Below are 19965 nucleotides of genomic sequence, written 5' to 3'. Positions count from 1 at the left end.
TACCGCCCTATTCCGAGTTCCCTTTGCGGGTTGGTACTTAACGCCTGCTTTTTGCAGGCGTTAAAAAACCAACCCGCAAAGGGACCTAGGAGCTAATTACGGCACCGTAATTTACGGTGCCGTAATTAGCGCCTTCCCTATTCCCATTGAGCCCTATGGGCCAAAAATGGGAATAGGGAAGGGCCCATGGTGAATGGGGAATTACCGACCCCGCCAACCTTGGAATGGGGTGGTAATTCCGCCATTCACCATGGCGGAGTCGGAAAAATAACGGCGTCAACCAAGGCGCTAATAGCGCCTTGGTTAACGCCAGGGTCGGAATGAGGCCCAATATGTCTGCCATGGCCTCACCATCAACTTCCCCCCCTAGCTCCCCGGGAGGCTCCCCCCGTAGAGTTGACCCTTCTGGTGCAGGTATTAAAACTTTGTATATTGCCTTTTCTCAATACGCTTCATTCTACTTAGTATGTGCTGATTAATATCTGTGTTGCTTGTCTTTTAATGCTGGTGCCGTGTGGCTCCCTCTGCTCTCTGTTGTGCTGTCAAGTCAAATAAAAAAAGTAAAAAAAAAAAAAATCCAAGCAATGTCCTGCAATGTCTAGACAGTTGATCTTCAAGTGGAAGAAACAGATACATAAAAACAGCGAAAGCCTGTCATGCCCATATTGGACACAATCCATCAAGTCTCTTCTTCCCTCCCCTAGCACTTACCCAATGGTCTCCGTAAGCATACTTCTAAATACATCCAACTCTTGGCGCCAACACTCCTGTCAGCTTGCTTGGAAAACCCAGTGTTCTCCTTTGATATAGGGATTGTTTCTTACAAACTACTCTGGTGAAAGCCTCTACACAACTAGGGCCTGCTTGAGCACCCCTCAAGTCCTTCAAACAACCACTCACCATCTAACTACATCTAGTACCATGCTTTGTCAGTTCTAGATATTGCCATCACAATCAAACTCTGCTCTAATCCGAGTTGTACCATCCTCTGTCTTACACTCATGCTTACCCATAACTTATCACATTTGAGAAACACGCATCCCTACTTTGTTCTTCATTTCTCTGTTTTTGGACATTCTATTGTCTAGTTTCTCTTTCCTATCAACTCCTCCCCAAACCTCTGCTTCCTTTCCACAGACTAAGGTTTCGGACATGGCCAGGTGACATAAGACCACTATGGTGGTGATGGGAACAGTATAAATGTTGAATAACATAGAAGCACAACGGGGTGAGTATATTCCAGACAAACAAATGACTCACCCCTCAGGAATGTTCTTTCTGATGGATGTTCCTCCAAAAGATTCATCATCTATGATATGCCTATTCCAGCGCAGCTGTTCTCCGGAAACCTTTCCGCTGCCAGAGGGTGCAGCGCAGCTCTGCGCTAGCTCCTTCCGATACCTCTACGCACCACGCAAGGAAAAATTGACGTTGTGGTCAGTATATATAGCGGTGCAGCGCCTGTGACCTCAATTCCTCCCTTTTTCCCTAGCACTCTGAAGCGGAGGGGCCATAGAATCGATGGTGTAGTAGTTTCCTGCAAAGAGGGTCAGGTAGGGAGGGCCATTAGGAATCCGTGGGAGGAATATCCATCAGAAAGAACATTACCTAGAGGTATGTCATTTGTTCTTCTAACGGATTCTTACCTCCCACGGATTCCTCATCTTTGTTAGACTCCTAAAACTGTACGTAAACCTGGAGGAGGGAAGAAGCAAGAACACAACCGAAACCAGAAAACTCTGGAGGACTGCCATACCAAAACGGTCATCCTGAACCACAAGGGAATCCAAGCAGTAATGCTTAGTAAACGTGTGCAAAGATGCTCACGTTGACGCTTGGCAAATATCCAGGATCGGGACTCCTCTCTGCAGGACAGAGGTGGCAGCCACACCCCTGGTAGAATTAGCTCTGATACCCACATGGACATCCTTACCAGCCAGATCGTAGCATTCTGAGATGCAGAGAATGATCAGCTGGACAGGGTTTGCTTGGTTACAGCCCTGCCAGCACAGGCACCAGCGTAACCAATAAAAAGCTGGTCATCTTTCCTAGCCTCTCTCGTACAAGAGAGGTACACCTTAAGAACCCATATCGGGTCTATTCGAAGGAATCGTTCCTCTACCTTGGACAGGTGAGGTGGAGGAAAAAACACAGGAAGAGATGGAAATCCAAGACCACTTTCATTAGAAATGAAGGCCACATTCTCAGCTTGACCTTCTGTTTGGAAAAAACAAATAGGAAGTTAAAAAAGACAATGCCTGGAGCTCACTCACCCGTCTTGTGGAAGCAATGGCAACTGGGAAAATTACCTTAAGGGTGAGCAATCTTATAGAACAGGAATGAAAACGCTCAAGCGGTGTGCCAATAAGAAACGTTAAAACTAAATTTATATCCCAAACCGGAACCACAAACTAGCGGGGAGAAAACTGGTTACGCAAACCCCGCAAAAACTGCATAACAGTGGGGATTATAATAAATTAGCCCTGTTCCGGGGACCTCTTGAATTCCAAAATAGCGACGAGGTAACCTTTTACAGTGATAGCTGAAAATCCAATACAGGGGGTAGAGGACAGGATAAAGGATCCAGGTCCCTCGGCCAGCACCAAATTGAAAATGTACAACACCGACAAGCATAAATGGATTTCAAAGCAGGCCTCCGAGCTGACAGGAGCACATCAAGGACGTCGTCCAACAAGTTCCACTCCTTGTACCTCGGCCGATCAGAAGCCAAGCATGAAGGTTCAGGCTGCTGAGGTTCACGTGGAGGACCCGCACATCCAAATGGGAGAACGAGTCGACTCTTCTCGGAAGGCACTGTCAGGGTCTGGGGTTGTGCACACCTGAGACTTGCTGTCCAGGCCTCGTTCCCATGTGTGGCTTCTACAATAACTTCCTGTACCTACAGGACTCTGCGTCTTAACGTGGTTATTCTCTGAACTGTGCCTCGCCCCTGCAGTTTTTGAATTGCTACTCCTTGTCCTACCTGCCTTCAGCCTTGCCTTCCTGGTGGGTCCTCCTCCTCTAATTTCACTTGCTCCTGGATACCTTGTCTCCTTCCTGCCTGGGCTCTCTCTCCCCTTCCTTCTCTAGCCCGTGGTCCACCTTGACCATCCTGCCTGGACCTTAACTTGCTCTCCTGCCATGCCCTGATCTGATTCTGCCTGTGTCCTTGCTGCCCTTTGGCCGTGCTTCTGCTCGACTCTTGGATACCAGCTCGGAACGTCAGACCTATCCATCGTCAAGGCAGTGATTGGAGCACTCCTCAGCTGCTTATCATTCTCCGACCATCCAGGACAACAACCTTCCATTGGCCTCCCCAGCCAGTGCTTGCACTGTTCCTGCGCCACGATAATCTTGTGTGAGCCATCCCGTGGCGTGGGAAGCTGGTCCAGGAGTCCCTAGTCACATCCTGGGGACTTTTGGGTTGGTTCTTCACGTTACTCAATGGACATCGTCCTTTTCGTAGCAACTGTAAGAGCAGAGTTTCCCTTGATGAGACTGTAGCACCACTTTTAACACTGAAATATGGAGTGCCACAGGGAGCTAGCATCTCCCCTTGTTTGTACAATATCTTTACAGACCCAATTTTGCTCTTTTGGTCCAAGAAGGGGTGATGTTTACAAACTATGCTGACGATACGCAGTGCGTCATCCCCATCTTCGGACTTCATGATATTGATTAAGCACAACTCAATAGGATATGTGCCATAATTGAGAACTGGATGGTAACAAACAATTTGTCTTTGAACAGGGATACGAACGAGCTGCTAATTTCTGGTGCTCCTAATATGATAAAAAACGTGGCCCTGCATATGAAAGCTTTCATATTGGTGATTCTAAAATTATTCGACAAAAGAAGGTCAAGACTTTAGGTGTTATATCCGATTATATCCGATCAACACCTCAGCATGAAATATCACATTGGAGGTGTAGCATCATCATTGGCTTATTATATTAAGCTCTTCTCTCATCTTAGACCTTTCATCACCAAATCTAATGCAGAAACGATTGCAAGAGCAATTGTTGGAGCCAAGCTGGACTATTGTAGCAGCCTCCTCGTGGGCATTAATAAAACAGATTGCAATAGGCTACAGGTTGTCCAGAACAGGGCAGTACGTGTGGTTGTGGGAATCGGGAGAGGAGACCATGTGTCAGCTGAGAGACGGGCTCTGCATTGGCTCATGGTTGATCAAGGATCAGGTTTCGGCTGCTAACAATCACACACAAATGTAGGCTAGTTGTCATGCCGGCCTACCCTCAGGATCTCCGAAACTGAAAAAACCCAAAGGAGAGTTCTGAGATCTAAAAATCAGGAGCAATTGACTATTTCCAGATTCAGGACAACCACCCAGACCTCAAAAAGAGAGTTTCTTCTCAAAATGTCTCTGGTGGGGGGATTTGTATCATACCCTCAGATCCACAGTGTGTATCGTAATTGGATGAATATCAAAGAAGGAATCGAGAGAGGGGAGTATCCCCTCAGAGCTCCTCCACAGCGTGGTCTCAACTACCTAAAATTATTGTCCAAATTCTACAGAAATTGGGGGAAAATAATACATCTCTCTAGCAAATAGTGACATAAAGATGCTGAGTTGGAATACGCAGGGATTCTGAAGTTTTACCAACAGCCTTACCTGTAAAGAAATATTCAGGGAATATGATTGAATACTACTTCAAGAGACCTGGTTAATGACAAGTGTAAGGGTTGATGGCTTCTCAATACTGGAGCAGCACGCCACATGTATAAACGAAGGTAGACCTTCAGGTGGCTTATTGATCGCAGTACGCAATGCCAAAATAAGAAAGGTTGAATCCTTGCAAAACCAACACCCGAGAATCTTAGCTGTGAAAGTAAACTGTCATTCTGATGAAATCACAGGAGGGATAACGTTAATTAACGTCTATTGGAACCCCGCGAATTCTGATTTCGCTGTATTTTTGTCACAACTATCAACTGTTCAATTGGAGGCATATTAGCAAACTGAAATAAAAAACATAATTCTTGCAGAAGACTTAGGGCCTCATTACATGGTAGGCGGTAGGTAGACCTTCAGGTGGCTTATTGATCGCAGTACGCAATGCCAAAATAAGAAAGGTTGAATCCTTGCAAAACCAACACCCGAGAATCTTAGCTGTGAAAGTAAACTGTCATTCTGATGAAATCACAGGAGGGATAACGTTAATTAACGTCTATTGGAACCCCGCGAATTCTGATTTCGCTGTATTTTTGTCACAACTATCAACTGTTCAATTGGAGGCATATTAGCAAACTGAAATAACAAACATAATTCTTGCAGAAGACTTAGGGCCTCATTACATGGTAGGCGGTAGGGGTTTACCGGTACCGGTAAGGGCACCGGTACCGGTAAACCCCAACCGCCTTACTACGAGTTCCCTTTGCGGGACCCGACTTTAACGGCTGGTTTTACCAGCCGTTAAAGTTCAGCCGTTAAAGTTTGGTGCCGCAAAGGGACCTCAGAGCTAATTACGGTACCGCAATTTGCGGTACCGTAATTAGCACCTTCCCCATTCCCATTATGCCCTATGGGGGCAAAAATGGGAATGGGGAAGAGCCTTGGTGAATGGGGAATTACCGCCCCCGCTCACCTTGGAGTAGGGCGGTAATTCCGCCATCCACCAAGGCGGACACGGTAAGATGCCGGCGGCAACCATAGCGCTAATAGCGCCATGGTTACCGTCTACCGTGTAATGAGGCCCTTAAACTCCTAATGCCTCCCCAATGATAATCAGCAGATGATAAATTCAACATCGAATGAAAATGGGAAGGCATGAAGATCATATTTAAGTGATTGGGGTTTCATAATAGGTAATGGAAACAGAAATGGAAATTTACATGCAGCCCGAACTTGGAATAATGGTGCATTTAAATCTGTTATTGGTTGCCTGATATTATCAAGGGAAATGTTTAACCAATGTACCAATATGAGGATGAAGAACACAGTTAATAGTGACCACAATATGTTAACAGCGAAATCTCACTTAGTGCACATTCTGAAGAGCAATATAATCAAACAGAAACGTGTGATTAATCAGGGTGGAAATAAGATTTCGACCTTCAGAGCGGGAGGATCCAAACTTAATAAAAACTTGGTTGATTGGATGGCAGAAACAAAGGTCACACAACTCGAAGCACTCTGCACACCTGCCAACTCTCAGAAGTTGCTTTGGGATCAAGACAACCGATGATTAAGGGTATAAAACCGAGGTCAACGCGCAAACATGCTCTTGATCGTGACACCTGGTTGAAAACATTTTTTGGGAGAAAAAACATTAGGAATTTGAGAAAGGAGTGTAAACCAGGAGTGGAATTTATGCAAGCAAAGAAAAAAATGATGTTAAAATACCGCAACTGGGTGAGAGGGGCCAAATATCTAAAACATCAAAAAGATGTCAAATGTATGTTAAGAACTCTGATCTCCAATAATTCTAGAAACTTTTGCTCACTGATAAACAAAGATCAGGGAACTCAATGTCAGCTATACAGTAATTTGAGGTCTGAAGAGGACTGGAGTAAACATTTACAGCACCTAGATAAAAACCCTAGAGAATGAGTGGATGGACAATAGCCAGTGGTCATTGTACCTTAACATTGAAGTTATAGCAGGACTGATAAAAAATTCTTCAACCGCAAGAGCTGCAGAACCAAATGGTCACATGAACATTATATTTAACGGCGAATGCAGCTCTAGGGTCCCAAGTTCTTCTGGCTCTGTTCAAAAGTATTCTCTATCAAAGAAGTTATAGACCTAGTTGGAGCAGCGCAATAATCATTCCAATCTATAAGAAGGGCAATCGGGCTGAACCGCCAAACTAGAGCCCGATTGCCCTACTAGATGCTGACGGCAAATTGTTTGCCAGTATAATTCTAAAAGAACTGTAAAGATGGGATGAATCAATAGGTCTCTTAGGCAAATCGCAGATTGGGTTCAGGAAGGGGTTGTCCACCTCATTGAACGGCCTGATAATAAATATATTACGGTGAGGACAGCCTGGTCAACAGATAACCCACCTTTATATGGTGCATCAGTTGACTTGTCGAAAGCGTTCGAGACCATAAACAGAAGCAGACTCTGGTGCAAACTAGGAAATTGGGGTATCCCATTGGGTTTCCTTGCGTTAGTAATGCATTTACATAAAAATTCATCTGTACAGGTACGTTTGGACGGACAAGGCCACCTAACAAAATCAGTACCCACAGAGAGGGGAGTGAGGTAGGGGTGCATTCTTGCCCCCTGCCTCTTCAACCTCTATTTGGCATATCTGAATAGTGCCTTATAGATCAACCTTTAGAATGCTCAAAAGTGGGGCTGTGCAGGGTTTGCTGGATGGCATAGGCCGACGACATCCTATTGTTGGACTACATTCCTCAAGGTCCCCAGCGTTTATTATATGGATTGGAGGTTTACGCAGAAAAGAATGACTTCTTGATCAATCCTACAAAGTTGTGCGCATTGCGTTTCAGCAATCTCGCAAAAATAATACGCACAAAGTGGTTTCTTAATGGTGAACCATTAGAAAGAAACAGTTAAATCGAATATTTGGGCTTTATGTTGAATGCACACCCTAATATAGCAGTAGTTGAAAACAGGCTGTTGGGTAAAATAGTTCAGATGGCCTGTCAGATTAAAAGTTTATTAGGCAAGTATTGCAGGTTTTCGATGCTACCCCTAATACAATTTTATAAAGGGAAGGACACTACTATACAGAATGGACATAGAATCCCAGGCGTGGAGGTTGCGCTGGATAAAATTGGAAGGGTGCTTATTGAAGAAAATCCTGAATGTACCAGGGTCCCTTCCAATGGCTTCCCTTTGCTACATGCTAGCAATGAGCTCCTTGAGGGCCTATTTAGATTGGAAACTGGTTCAACTATACAGATCAATGCAGTTTCCTTCTGCAAACACCTTGTAAAAAGATTTAAGAAGTGTCACAGTGCATGACCAGGTAAGTATGGGCGCTGGGGTTGAGGATTTGGATGTGGTCTAACTTGAAAATGATTGAAACAGCTGCAGGTTATGGCACTACTAGGCTAACACCTGCCTAGAATAGTCACATGATGAAAAAACTGTGTGCCAGTATCTACGCACTTCTGCAAAGTGTAGCGCCTTTAACCAATTACTTAGAAAATAAAATTCCCACAGGCCTAAGAATCCTCATATTTCCAGACTTTACTAATAATGAAGGTCAGGATTTGGCACAAAAATGGGAGGAAAATATAACACAAATCTCAGAGACAATGATGCATCTCTTAGTTGAACACGCAGAGAGGGAACACCCTAGAGTGCTAATCCAGATTGATCTAACCAAACAGGAAATCACTGACATGAATAGACTACAGAGTACCAAGGATGAGAATTACAATAAAATATATTCAATCCTGAAAGAATATCAGGACAAGGTCAAACTCAGGACGTTTCGGAAATATTTCAGGGATGAGAGAGACTATGAAAATGACAGGTTATATACATCCCAAGCCAGGTACTGTGACAATAGAAAATCATCTGCACCAAATAACACACAACTGACCACACCAAGGAGCTCTGATGTGGAATCCTAAGGAGAAGGGGTTTTGACAACAGAATCCAGGGACTCAATTACACCTCAAGGAACCAACTGTGCCAGAAGAGGGTTTCTAGCTGAAATAAAAAGATATAAAAGGGCTAACTAACAGAACCAACAGACAGCTGTTAAACATGTAAGATTCCAAGTCCCTTTAGGGCAAAATATGCTAACACAGAGAACTTCTTCAGAGGAAGACGAGGCGGCAGATCGAGGGGAAAGTGGAGTACACGCTCTTACCAAAAGACTCACCAGATCGAGTGCAAGGACACAATTGACAAAGTAACAATACAGAACCCAGTTATTAATTTGTCGGATAGGGCTCTGTCTAACGATGAAAGGACATTACTAAATAGAGGACTGTCATTTGAACCTACCAGAGACAGATATGATTGAATTCCAAATAGATCTCTATAAATGTGTGAGGAAATTCAAACTCAAAAAATACTTTCACCATAAAGTACAGGTTTTTGATCCAAAGAGAACGAGTAAGCCAGAAAGCACACTCACAATAGCAGACATAGAGAACATGCATCTATTATTATCACTTTATGACCCTGGAAACGGAGCATTGTTAAAACTTTCACGGAGCTTTTTTCACGGACTTGAGCTCACTTGACTGTCAGTGCTGGCAGCCTAATATAACCACCTGGAGGACGTCTCAAAGTGCAACACCAGCTTGCCTGGACCTGGGAAACCAACAAAGGTTTTCCTTGTACTTTGGCTCCACCTCTCAACAAGCACGTCTTGTTGTAATCTATAAGACCCCACGTCACTGCGCACCTGCGCGCGCACCCGGCAAGTACCACAAGTACTGTTTGCTGTGCCGGTAGTCTGCGCTTTTATGACCCTGGAAACGGAGCATTGTTAAAACTTTCACGGAGCTTTTTTCACGGACTTGAGCTCACTTGACTGTCAGTGCTGGCAGCCTAATATAACCACCTGGAGGACGTCTCAAAGTGCAACACCAGCTTGCCTGGACCTGGGAAACCAACGAAGGTGACTGCTTTTGTGCTCGTAGTGCACGTTGTGTCCAGTGACTTATATGCACGTTGTGTCCAGTGATTAGTAAACGCAGTGCTTACATGAACGACAGTCCTCCCCTGTAATATTACATTAATTATTACTTTTTTTTTTTTTTTCCTTTTCCCTCTTTTCTATTCAAGGTTTTCCTTGTACTTTGGCTCCACCTCTCAACAAGCACGTCTTGTTGTAATCTATAAGACCCCACGTCACTGCGCACCCGCGCGCGCACCCGGCAAGTACTACAAGTACTGTTTGCTGTTCGCGGATCGCCGGGTCGTGGTCTTAGGTACTAATATCTTATTTATTTTATTTTATTTTCTTTGCTTTCTCTCAAATCTATGTTGTTGTTTTTGAACCTAAACTGATTTAATTATTTATATTTAATTGTGAAACTTGATGTTTTTTTTTTTTTTTTTTGAATGTTTGCATACACTTTGACCACTAGCATGCCGCCCACTATAGCGATTAGAGAAAAATGGGTGGATCAACTCGGGACATTGCCATGAGAAAAGCTTTGCTTCAACCCCGACTTACGAGTCTGTTACCAAAGGTGGGGCGTATTACTACTCAGCGCTCACACTCAGTTTCAGCTGATGCTCGATTGTGTCCAAGGGAGGTGATAACAACTGAGGATGAGGCAAAAATTGGTAATCCATCCGCCACGGCCCGATCGGTTCCCACAGGCTCGTGCGCGGCAGCTCAGCCATCTGAACCCACAATTACGGAGCCCATATACACTGCACCTATTGATATCTCATCTCGAGAAACCAGTTTGCATGGTGCCCCCTCTGATAACACACTAATAGCGGCTTGCTCGGCCGGAGACCTACGATCTGTTGTAGCCCTCTTCCCTGGGGACACTATGCCACAACCCGTCTCATGTTCCATTCTGGCCCAACAAAATCTAAGACAAGCGTACACCCACTTGACTATGATTGGCGAAATAGAGGAAGATGATATTGAATTCATGAACCTTTCCAATCGCACTGATAAGTGCTCCGAAGAAATCTTATACGTTTGTTCAAATACTGGTGATCTAATCCAATTAGGACAAGATATTAATAACCATTCTAGCATAAATGACGGAATTTTGTCACCTGCCCCATCCTACAATGACGCCCCGGCAATAGAACCAATGGTCTCCCCGATTATGGCTATGACTCCCTCACCTGAATCAGTTGAAGAAGTAGTCTCCTTTATAGCTCCCACTCCGAGACAGCCACGATTCGAACAGGGGGCTCGTGTTTCTGACTTTTTTCTGAACCCTGCACACAGGGAGAGATACTCATTTCCGGAGGCCCCTGCCCTGAACAACACATTAACAGCCATGAACACTGCTTTATTGACTATAGCAAAATTATATGAAGGGCTGGACACAAAAATCTCAAGTCAGACAGTTTGCTTAGAACACTTGTTGCGACTACATTCTAAATGCATAACTCAAAATAATACATCTTCTCAAACTCAGGAATCATTGATCGCTAAACATTCATATTCAGTCCACACGCAAACGCGTGACAATGTTCAATCTGGACCTGCCGGCCTAGTGCTAAAACCGGCATCAGAACAATCGGATATCTCAGCGGCAAAACCTAATTACATCAACATTACCCCTAAGACTTATGAGGACCCAGTGACCGCCGCCGTGCGAGACCCAGCCACTCTTGTGGCTGCGTCTGTACCGGCGGCTGTCTCCAACACAAAGGAAACACAGATCTCTGATATTCCAGCCTCAAAAAATATGTTTGAGGTGTTCAGCACATCCTCTGCTAAAACTAGCATGTCACGGCCAAGCAAAAAGAGGAAAGTGCACCTTGCCAAAACCAAACCATTGGTCCTAAAACCAATAGTGGGGCAAAAAAGGAAAAAATGTGTAGACTCGTCATCGGATTCGGTGCTCATATCTACACCTGAACCTGATTCTCAGATTCTAGAAGCAGTCCCAATGGCTGTAACGACAGTGGCACATAAACCATTAGATGATTTAGTGCAGATGGTCGAATCCAGCAATAAACAGCGTTAAAAAACCCTGATCCACCTTCCTCAACGTCCCCAATGGCCACGGTAGCCGCCATGGCTGAGTCATTGAACCAAGCCTCCATTGCCCAAACTGCCCCTATTTTAGTAGCAATCCAGACCCAGCTACAGAAATCTATTGATTCATATATGAAACTATTACCAAATAATTTCTCACAGATAGGTAGGCATGCACAGCCTGAACCTTTACAAGTAACGACAATAGCTAACCAGGCTAAAGTTCAAGATTTGCAATCGGCTATCTCACAAGCGCCACAATCACATGATCGCACAATACAGAACACGGTGGCCACTGGAGCTCCCATAAAAGATGATTGTTTGATAAAGAACTTACAGGGCGAAATTAAAGCTTCAGTTGAGGCTTATCTGATGCGAAACTCCAATACTAACGTACAGCGGAAGTCTGCGCACCCATCTCAAGTCCCTGCCTCTACCCTTCCCCCTAATCAAGCCCTATTATCACGACACGAGATACGGGAAGAGATTAAAGCTTCCATTGAAGCCTTCATGCACCACCCAAAAGAACCTAACTCAAACAAAGCACCGGAACAAGGGTTCCCCTTATTCATGCCTTCTATCACTCATCAAGATAGAAGGGCACGATCTCCGGCAAGGTTACCAATGCAGGCAAAAGAAAGATCTGCGCAGACCAAGTCAAAACAAATTATACTGCCCCATCGCTTTATAATCAAATGTCGTGAGGCTCCATATAAGTCCTATGATCTAAATCGGTCCTTTATTCTGAACATATGTACAGAGATACCAGCTTTATCAGCCATTTCATCACTGGATATCGAGCAAATAGAATTTATAAACCATATGGATTTTTCTGTTGCACGCCTGCATATTCGCTCATCATTGGTAGCCGAGTCTTTGTGGCAAGCTAGAATGGTGTTATTTGACTTAGGGTTTAATCTCACCCAAGAATTAGTACATAGTCCGGCCACACCGCAAGGACATAGCTCACGTATTTTCACCTCAGCCTGTCACATTACTTCTCATCAAAACCCACCGGACCAGACAAAGTCTACATAACTAGGTTCAAGTGCCAAAGTCCTCAATTTGATTTCCTGGAATACACGAGGGCATAATCACCTCAATTTTACAACAGTTGGAGGATTGATTGATATGGATGTAGTTGCCCTCCAGGAAACCTGGCTCGTTTTACCACCGATTTGGGACTCACACAACATTCTGTTTACATCAGCAGAAAAAGGTGTCCGTGGTAGACCGAAAGGTGGTCTTATCATAGCAGTTAAAAAGAGCTGTGGCCTGAATTTGATCATTCGTAAATCTCCTTCTCTATCATTTCAAGTGGCGATATTATCTAATGTCTATAAAAAAATAGCAATTGTTAATATCTATTGGTGCAGTAACACACTGAATGCAGATGAATTTTTCAAGCAATTTGTGGATATATTGGATGCCTTGGCCCTAGAGAGTGATTTATCGTGTATTTTGATATTGGGCGACCTCAACTTGCACCTCATTCCAGAGGGGAATATTGCCCCAACAAGAGACGAATTGAAATGGTCTTCGATTATGACTGAGCGCAATTTTCAGATGTTAAATAGCAATGTGACAGGTGACTGTCCCGCCCAGACCACTTGGCAAAGAGGAGACCAGCATGCAATAATTGACTACATCTATATTAATGCGAAAGCCTTTAATTCTGTACAAAAGTTGGAGGTTATTCATACAAGTGTAAGTGATCATCACAAATTAAAACTGTCACTGCAAATTGATTATATTCAACCGACACAATGGTGGAACTCAAATGTAACTGATGTAGTCGTAAATAATGGGAGAAATAGACTGTCTTGGAACACAGAAAAGTTGAGAATCTTAAATTCGAATCTAGAGACTATGTACCAGAGAGAAGATCTACTGGTCTATGACTATACAAATGCCATGCAGATGTTTACTCGAGTAGTCACTGGTAGTGGGACAACTGAGCAACAGCATACCCATGCCTACGACTCGGAAATAGCCCATCGTAAATCTGAGCTAAGACAAGAAATTCGGCAACTGCGGAAATCAGAGAAAACTGATATGGCCGAAAAAATAAGATCAGTCAAGCAAAACTATAAAAAATGGCTCAGACTAAGAAGAGCCAAGGTCTACGAACTGAATGGAAAATCTATGCTTAAACAGCTTATCCTGAAATCTACAGCTGGCATATGGGTCCTTCTCAATAAAACATCTGAGACTCCCAAATTTACAGCCCAGGTAAACTCGATTTCCACTGAAGCATGGCAATTGTACTTTCATAAACTCTATCTTTCTCCCTTTCCTGACATACATTTAAACTTTCATTCGCTTACAGTCTCCGGAACATTTACATTTGACATTGATGACATAAAACGTTGTATCAAGAAATTAAGCTCTTCTCGGGCAACAGGTCCAGATGGGTTGCACAATATGATGTTAAAAAGCCATGTAGACGAATGGGCGAGGATTCTCTACCGGATCTTTAATCAGGTGCTGAAGAGTGGCGCTATCCCTGAGACGTGGAGAAAATCTATTATTCTCCCGATATATAAAAAAGGCAATCGGGAGAACCCCAGGTCCTACAGGCCCATAGCGCTTTTGGACTGTCCGGGTAAATTATTTGCCCGGCTGATCTTAAAAAAATGTAATACCTGGTTACAGGATAATAAATTGAGAGATCCGTTCCAAACAGGCTTCTTACAAGGGGTAGGCACTGGTATAAATATTATTACTTTATCAAACCTTATTCAGAAAGCCTACCAACAGAAACAGCCCTTGTACCTTGCCTTTATTGATTTCCAAATGGCATTTGATGCCGTTCCAAGAGAACAGCTCTATAAAAAATTGGCTGATGCTAACTGTCCATGGCAAATCTTGAAATGGATAATCCAACTACATACAAATACATCGATCCAGATTAGACTTACTAATGACGGTCTATTAACCCCCCCAATACCAACTGCCAGAGGCCTAAAACAAGGCTGTTTATTAGCTTCAGCCTTGTTCAATTTCTTTCTTTCAGATATCTATCGAAGCTTTACAACACTGATCTCCGATTCTCCAAAGATCATGGGTGTACAGATACAATGGTTATTATATGCCGATGACATGGTACTATTGTCACATACCCCAAAAGGGTTGTGACTTCTTTTGGGTGCTCTGGACGAGTATACAAAAATAAATGGCATAACAATCAATGTTGACAAGACAAAGGTCATTCAATTTGGCACCAAGAAACAAAGTAGTGCCCATTTATACTGGCCTCTTCAAAATTGTAAGATTACCAGCACTAATATCTATGTGTATTTGGGTACAACTGTGTCTAACTTGTGTGCCTTTGATCACTATAATCAACAAGGACTCCAGAAACTTCAAATGTGTATTTCACAAGCCCGAATCATCAAGGCAAGATATTGTAAATTTTCTTTACTCCCAATTCTAACGTATTTCAAATTGAAAGTTGTGCCTGTTATCCTCTATGGTGCAGAAACCCAGTTTATCATGTCATACTCTTACTGGGCTATGAGGGAAGGTCGGTTTTGGAGGCAAGTTTTGAACTTACCAACCTCACAACCACTTCCAACTTTAAGATATGAGTTGGGCCTAATTTCTCTGTACGCAGCCTACAAATGGCGCCTGTGTGCTTTGTACCGCAAGTGTCTCATGAACAAAGCCACAACAGGGATAATCAATACTATTTCCATATATCTATTGAGCTCAATGGACGTTTTTCCAAAAACATGGCGCCAAAAAATCCACTCAATTCTAGCAAAAGCTCAGATTGACCCAATTTTGCTCATGGAAAATCCAAATAAAGCTAGAACAAAAATCTGGAAAGGTGACTGGATTTACACACGTTTTGCGTGTTCCAACTATAAACATTTTGAGGCTTCTCCATTTGAATTAAAGCGTTATAACACAGTGGCCGATTATATGGTGAGGTCCCCCAGTTCCAACCACAGAAATGGCTTTATGAGATTTAGACTAAATCTGTGGCTGACTAATGAAGTGATGAATAAACGGAATAATGTTGCTATCCCTCTGCCCTGCCGGTTTTGTAAAAATCATCCAGAAACTCTTATGCACCTGTTTTCAGAATGTGATAAATTAGCATCAGTACGGAGTGTTCATTTCAAGCCTTTATTTAAGGAGCAACACATTTTGACTCCAAAAGAGCTATGGGTCTTAATTTTCCATACTAATAGAAAGGCTGTAAGATATGCAGTAGTCAATTACTTGCACCAGTTGAAAATCATCTCAATGTATGCAGTGCCAAGAAAATAATGATCTTGTTACATGCTTTATAACCATGTGTTGTAAACCACTGTTGTTACTGTTTACTAACGCATACAATGTTTTATCTGATTTTAAGTGATTTGTAAATGTGATTTTATGTAATTCTTTTTTTTCCTTTTTGTCACAAGTTGAAAGGTTGTGAATTTATTTTCACGACCAAAACAACTATAAATAATAAAAAAAAAAAAAATTATCACTCAGCACCTATACCTCCAAAACTAAGAAAGACATCTGTGAAGAATTGGGAGTACATCTCAGGAATCAGGAATTACAGGGACTCAAGAATAGGTTTAGACTTACTCCACAATCACCTACAGAGAGCGTCATCGAAACCTTCTACAAAGCAGTGACATTAGACAGTCACAATTACATGGGTAAAGTCAAGTGTGGATATGGAAGCACTAAGCACAATTTAAGCACATATTGCATGAACTAATGATTTATTATTTTCTCTCCGCCCCGCTTTTCTTCCCCCCCTTTTGCCTTGTTTTCTTCTCTATGCTACAATGTTTACTTAATGGTTTTGTGTTATGTTAATACTGCAATGGTTTTATCTTATGTTAATACCAATGTTGGTTCCTATGTATTTATGATACATATATTGTCATATCAAATTGGAGACTTAGGTTGTTAATTTTGAACATTTGCCTTAAAAAAGACCATAAAGGTCGAAACAAGTGTTGGCAAAATCCTGCAGAGACAAAACTGTTTCAATAATCTGTGCTAATACATATTCAATAAACGTACTATTCTAAATTTGTCAACCAACCCATGGTATATTCATGTGACATCATTGATATTAATATTCATTAGCTAAGCTTCACTTTGCACAAGCACATAGCTACTGGTACACAGTGTTTTCACCTTGTAAAAAGACATGCATCAAATGGTACAGAGCGACTCTGGCTATTACTTAAGAACTCTACAAAAGGCAGTGTCGGAAATATTATCTAACTGTGATAGATCACTGGAAGAGATGGCAGAGAATCGACTAGGCGCAAAAAGAACATTATTGAGAATAGACTGGATACAGACAAGCTGCACATTTTTTCAATTTTAGATAAACCCAGGGGACTTGTACCTTCTTACATCTGAAAAATTCCTAATGCAAAAAAAGAGGGGACTGTCTGAGATTTTGTTCAAACTTGTTACCGACCAGTCAGCTGTTAGCAGCATGTGAAAAAGGATGTGGGACAAATTCCATTTGAAGTGACTGTACCACATTGATTAAAAAAAAGAAGGGAACTTTTGGCTCAAGGCCCAATCTTTAACCTCCCTCCAGCCTTGGCCTCTCCAGTCTAGCCCACCCATTGGTGTTTGTCTGACTCAGAAACTCCATAAAGACACTTTAGAGATTGTTGAGAAGCAACCAAAGAAATCCATTAAAACAGAATTTCATTATAACAGAGGTCACAAGTAACTTTAATTGACTCGTTGACGATTAGGTGTATTACTTTGTCTCCACTTTGCCTCCATAAATTGCTATCAGACTTAATTACCAATAAATGAATATAACGTTTTAGAAAGATACCTATTTTGACATTACATTTCTTATGCCTTAATTGTATTGCAATAATTGTTTGTTGATTTCCGCACCCCAAGCACAAGTGGTGGAGTTCACGCCCTAAATTCAGCTAGCACTATCACTAGAGAGCCTAGAATAATTCAATGAAGCTATTAATCTGGCTCGGTTTGCAAAGCACAGGTTTAGGGTTCAGCCAAAGCATGTTAAGGCTCTAGCTGCCAGCCTACTCCTGCTTTCCAAACCCAGTTTCCTACAATGGTATGAACAACCACAACCAGGCAGGCCACATTGACTCCAGAGAGCAGAAAGGATCTAATGCCAGCAATGCTTATCAAAGCATGTTATGGCATGTGTATGTGCACCGCTGTCATTTGCATGGTTTCCAGGTGCTCATGTGGCTCTGTTAGAAAAGTGCGTAGGGTTGGTTAGTGAGTGAGAGAGGGATAGGATAGAATAGGATACAGGTTGTGCTCATCTGTTGATGCATGGAGAGCCAGGAGAAACTGACATCTGTGCATGTGTGCTTTCTAGGTGTGCTTTGTTATGTGCACTGGGCTTGTTGTGTCTGGAAGGGTGGTGTCCAGTGTCTGAGTTGTTTGCTGCCCGCAGGTATTATTGGGTTTGTAGCATGATTAGAGAGGGGTGTGTGGGTTGCATGTTTTTGGTGGGCTGTTTCACTAGCCCTCTGGGCATTTGTAGTACATGAGAGGTGTGAGTATGCAGAAAAGAGAAGGGAGGTTTAGTTGGTTTCGGGTGATATCTGGTGTTGAGTAGTTTTATTGTCGGTTCTTCATTCTGTATTGTCCCGTGTTTGCTTTGGTCGAGGTGTATGGTTTGTAGAGGCGCACGTCTATGTTTATTTCAGTGAGTTGAATAGACAAATGTAGTAGTTTCATTAATTTTAGGTGGTCTTCAGTCATTCTTATTTCCTTCGGTATCAAGTTCCATAGTTTGGTTATCAGATAGGTGAAGGCAATTCCTCCGAATTTCCTTTTCTCGTAGTGTCTAGTTTCTGTTTGGAGGTTGTTGCTCGATATTAAGTCTCTTCTTGGTTGGTAGTGGGTGATTGTAGCTTGGAGGAATTAAGCTCCTTGGCCATGTAGTGATTTCTGCGCAATGCAGAGGGCTTTGAAGTTAATGGGTTTCTTTACTGGTAGCAAGTGTAGACTTCTCAGGGACGCTGTGATGTGGTCTCTTCTTTTTAGTCTAAGGAGTAGTCTTGCTGTGATATTTTGGATGTGTTGTAGTTGTCCAAACACATGCAACCAGGAGGCATTAACCACAGAGGATGAACGCTATACCACTAGTGATATCATACAAAGCATTGTGTATAAAAATGCAACCAACTAGAAGACATTTTAAATAAAAAAAGAGGGTTGGGACCATCAGATTTGTATCCCTGGAGCAATATAAGGAAGGTTTGAACGACACTCACCACAAGGAGGGAAAAAGGAAAGTGTGATACCCATGCTCGGTCTGGGGTGATCAGTAAAGCGACCAGAAAAGCAGCATTATAACCATAAACTCATCATAGCGCTCTTACATGGTTCCTGAAGGAGTGGGCCCTGATGGGGTCCTCTGCAGCCAGCGAGATGCTGCTTAGGATGATGAAGACCAGGATCAGATTGGTGAAGATGTGGTGATTGATAAGCTGGTGGCAACCACGGCGAAGCCTGGGGAGAGACAATGGCCAGAATGAAGAGGCACACAAGTGAGACATAATCACACTCCAGGAGTGAGAAATCTCTACAGTAGTTACACTCATCTCTCAATGTTCTAGGTGTGGATCATGTATCTAGGCCAAGATGATCCGGAAATGAGGTCATTACCTTCCACAAGTGCAAAAAACTCTGCATTTCTTAGCTGGTTATATTTAGTGTTTTGAAATAGTAACTCAGTTTAGGGTAATAACATAGATATCGACAGTATACTGATCCACATCTGCAGTAAAAACATTATTCACACTGACACAGTAGCAGAGGAAGAATGTAAGTACATAGAGGTCTGTGCCGCTAAAATCAGTAAAACCTTCCCTACTACTAAATGAGGTCTAGTTATAATATTTTCCAGAACTAACTGGAAAGTATTGGAGCGTTTCACAGTGAGAGAACAGCGAACACAACAGATGTAGAGGTGGGTCATAGAGCATGCAGTACTCGTGAGAGAAGAGAGCTGGGTGTGCAAGAGGTCCATGGGCAGGGTAAATGGAGATGGCGAAAAGCAACAACCAGCTATACAGGGGAATAAGGGAAACAAACAACGGCCACCAATAATAGCGGTGCAGGAGTGAAGGTCTGGAGGAGGGGTTCAGGGCCAGTTTGGTACACAATGGAAGGGGAGTGTCCTGGTAGATTCTCCTTTTATACTGGCGTTGGGGGTGTCTCAATGTCTATGCCTTGTTTTATCTTAAGATGATGCCCCTGACGCTGGCATCTCACAGGTGCAATAATGAATTGGTGGTAGGGTCCGCCACATACTCTTGGAACATAGACTCTGCTTCAGAAACTGCTG

General features: G+C 42.9%; 1 protein-coding gene across 4 annotated transcripts in view; it reads right to left on the bottom strand.

The window, feature by feature from the left end:
- CACNA1F (calcium voltage-gated channel subunit alpha1 F) overlaps positions 1-19965 on the bottom strand; it is a 1137291-nt gene that overhangs the window by 519755 nt on the left and 597571 nt on the right. For all 4 annotated transcript variants that reach the window (XM_069645269.1, XM_069645268.1, XM_069645267.1 and 1 more), the window contains one exon: positions 18998-19127. In XM_069645269.1, coding sequence (XP_069501370.1) covers positions 18998-19127 — 130 coding nt within the window. The remainder of the gene's footprint in view (positions 1-18997; positions 19128-19965) is intronic.

The sequence above is a fragment of the Ambystoma mexicanum genome, chromosome 2p, assembly GCF_040938575.1.
Source record: "Ambystoma mexicanum isolate Mex_15411 chromosome 2p, UKY_AmexF1_1, whole genome shotgun sequence".
Lineage (NCBI taxonomy): Eukaryota > Metazoa > Chordata > Amphibia > Caudata > Ambystomatidae > Ambystoma > Ambystoma mexicanum.
The sequence above is the reverse complement of the archived record's forward strand: the minus strand, read 5'-3'. Positions and strand labels throughout refer to the sequence as shown.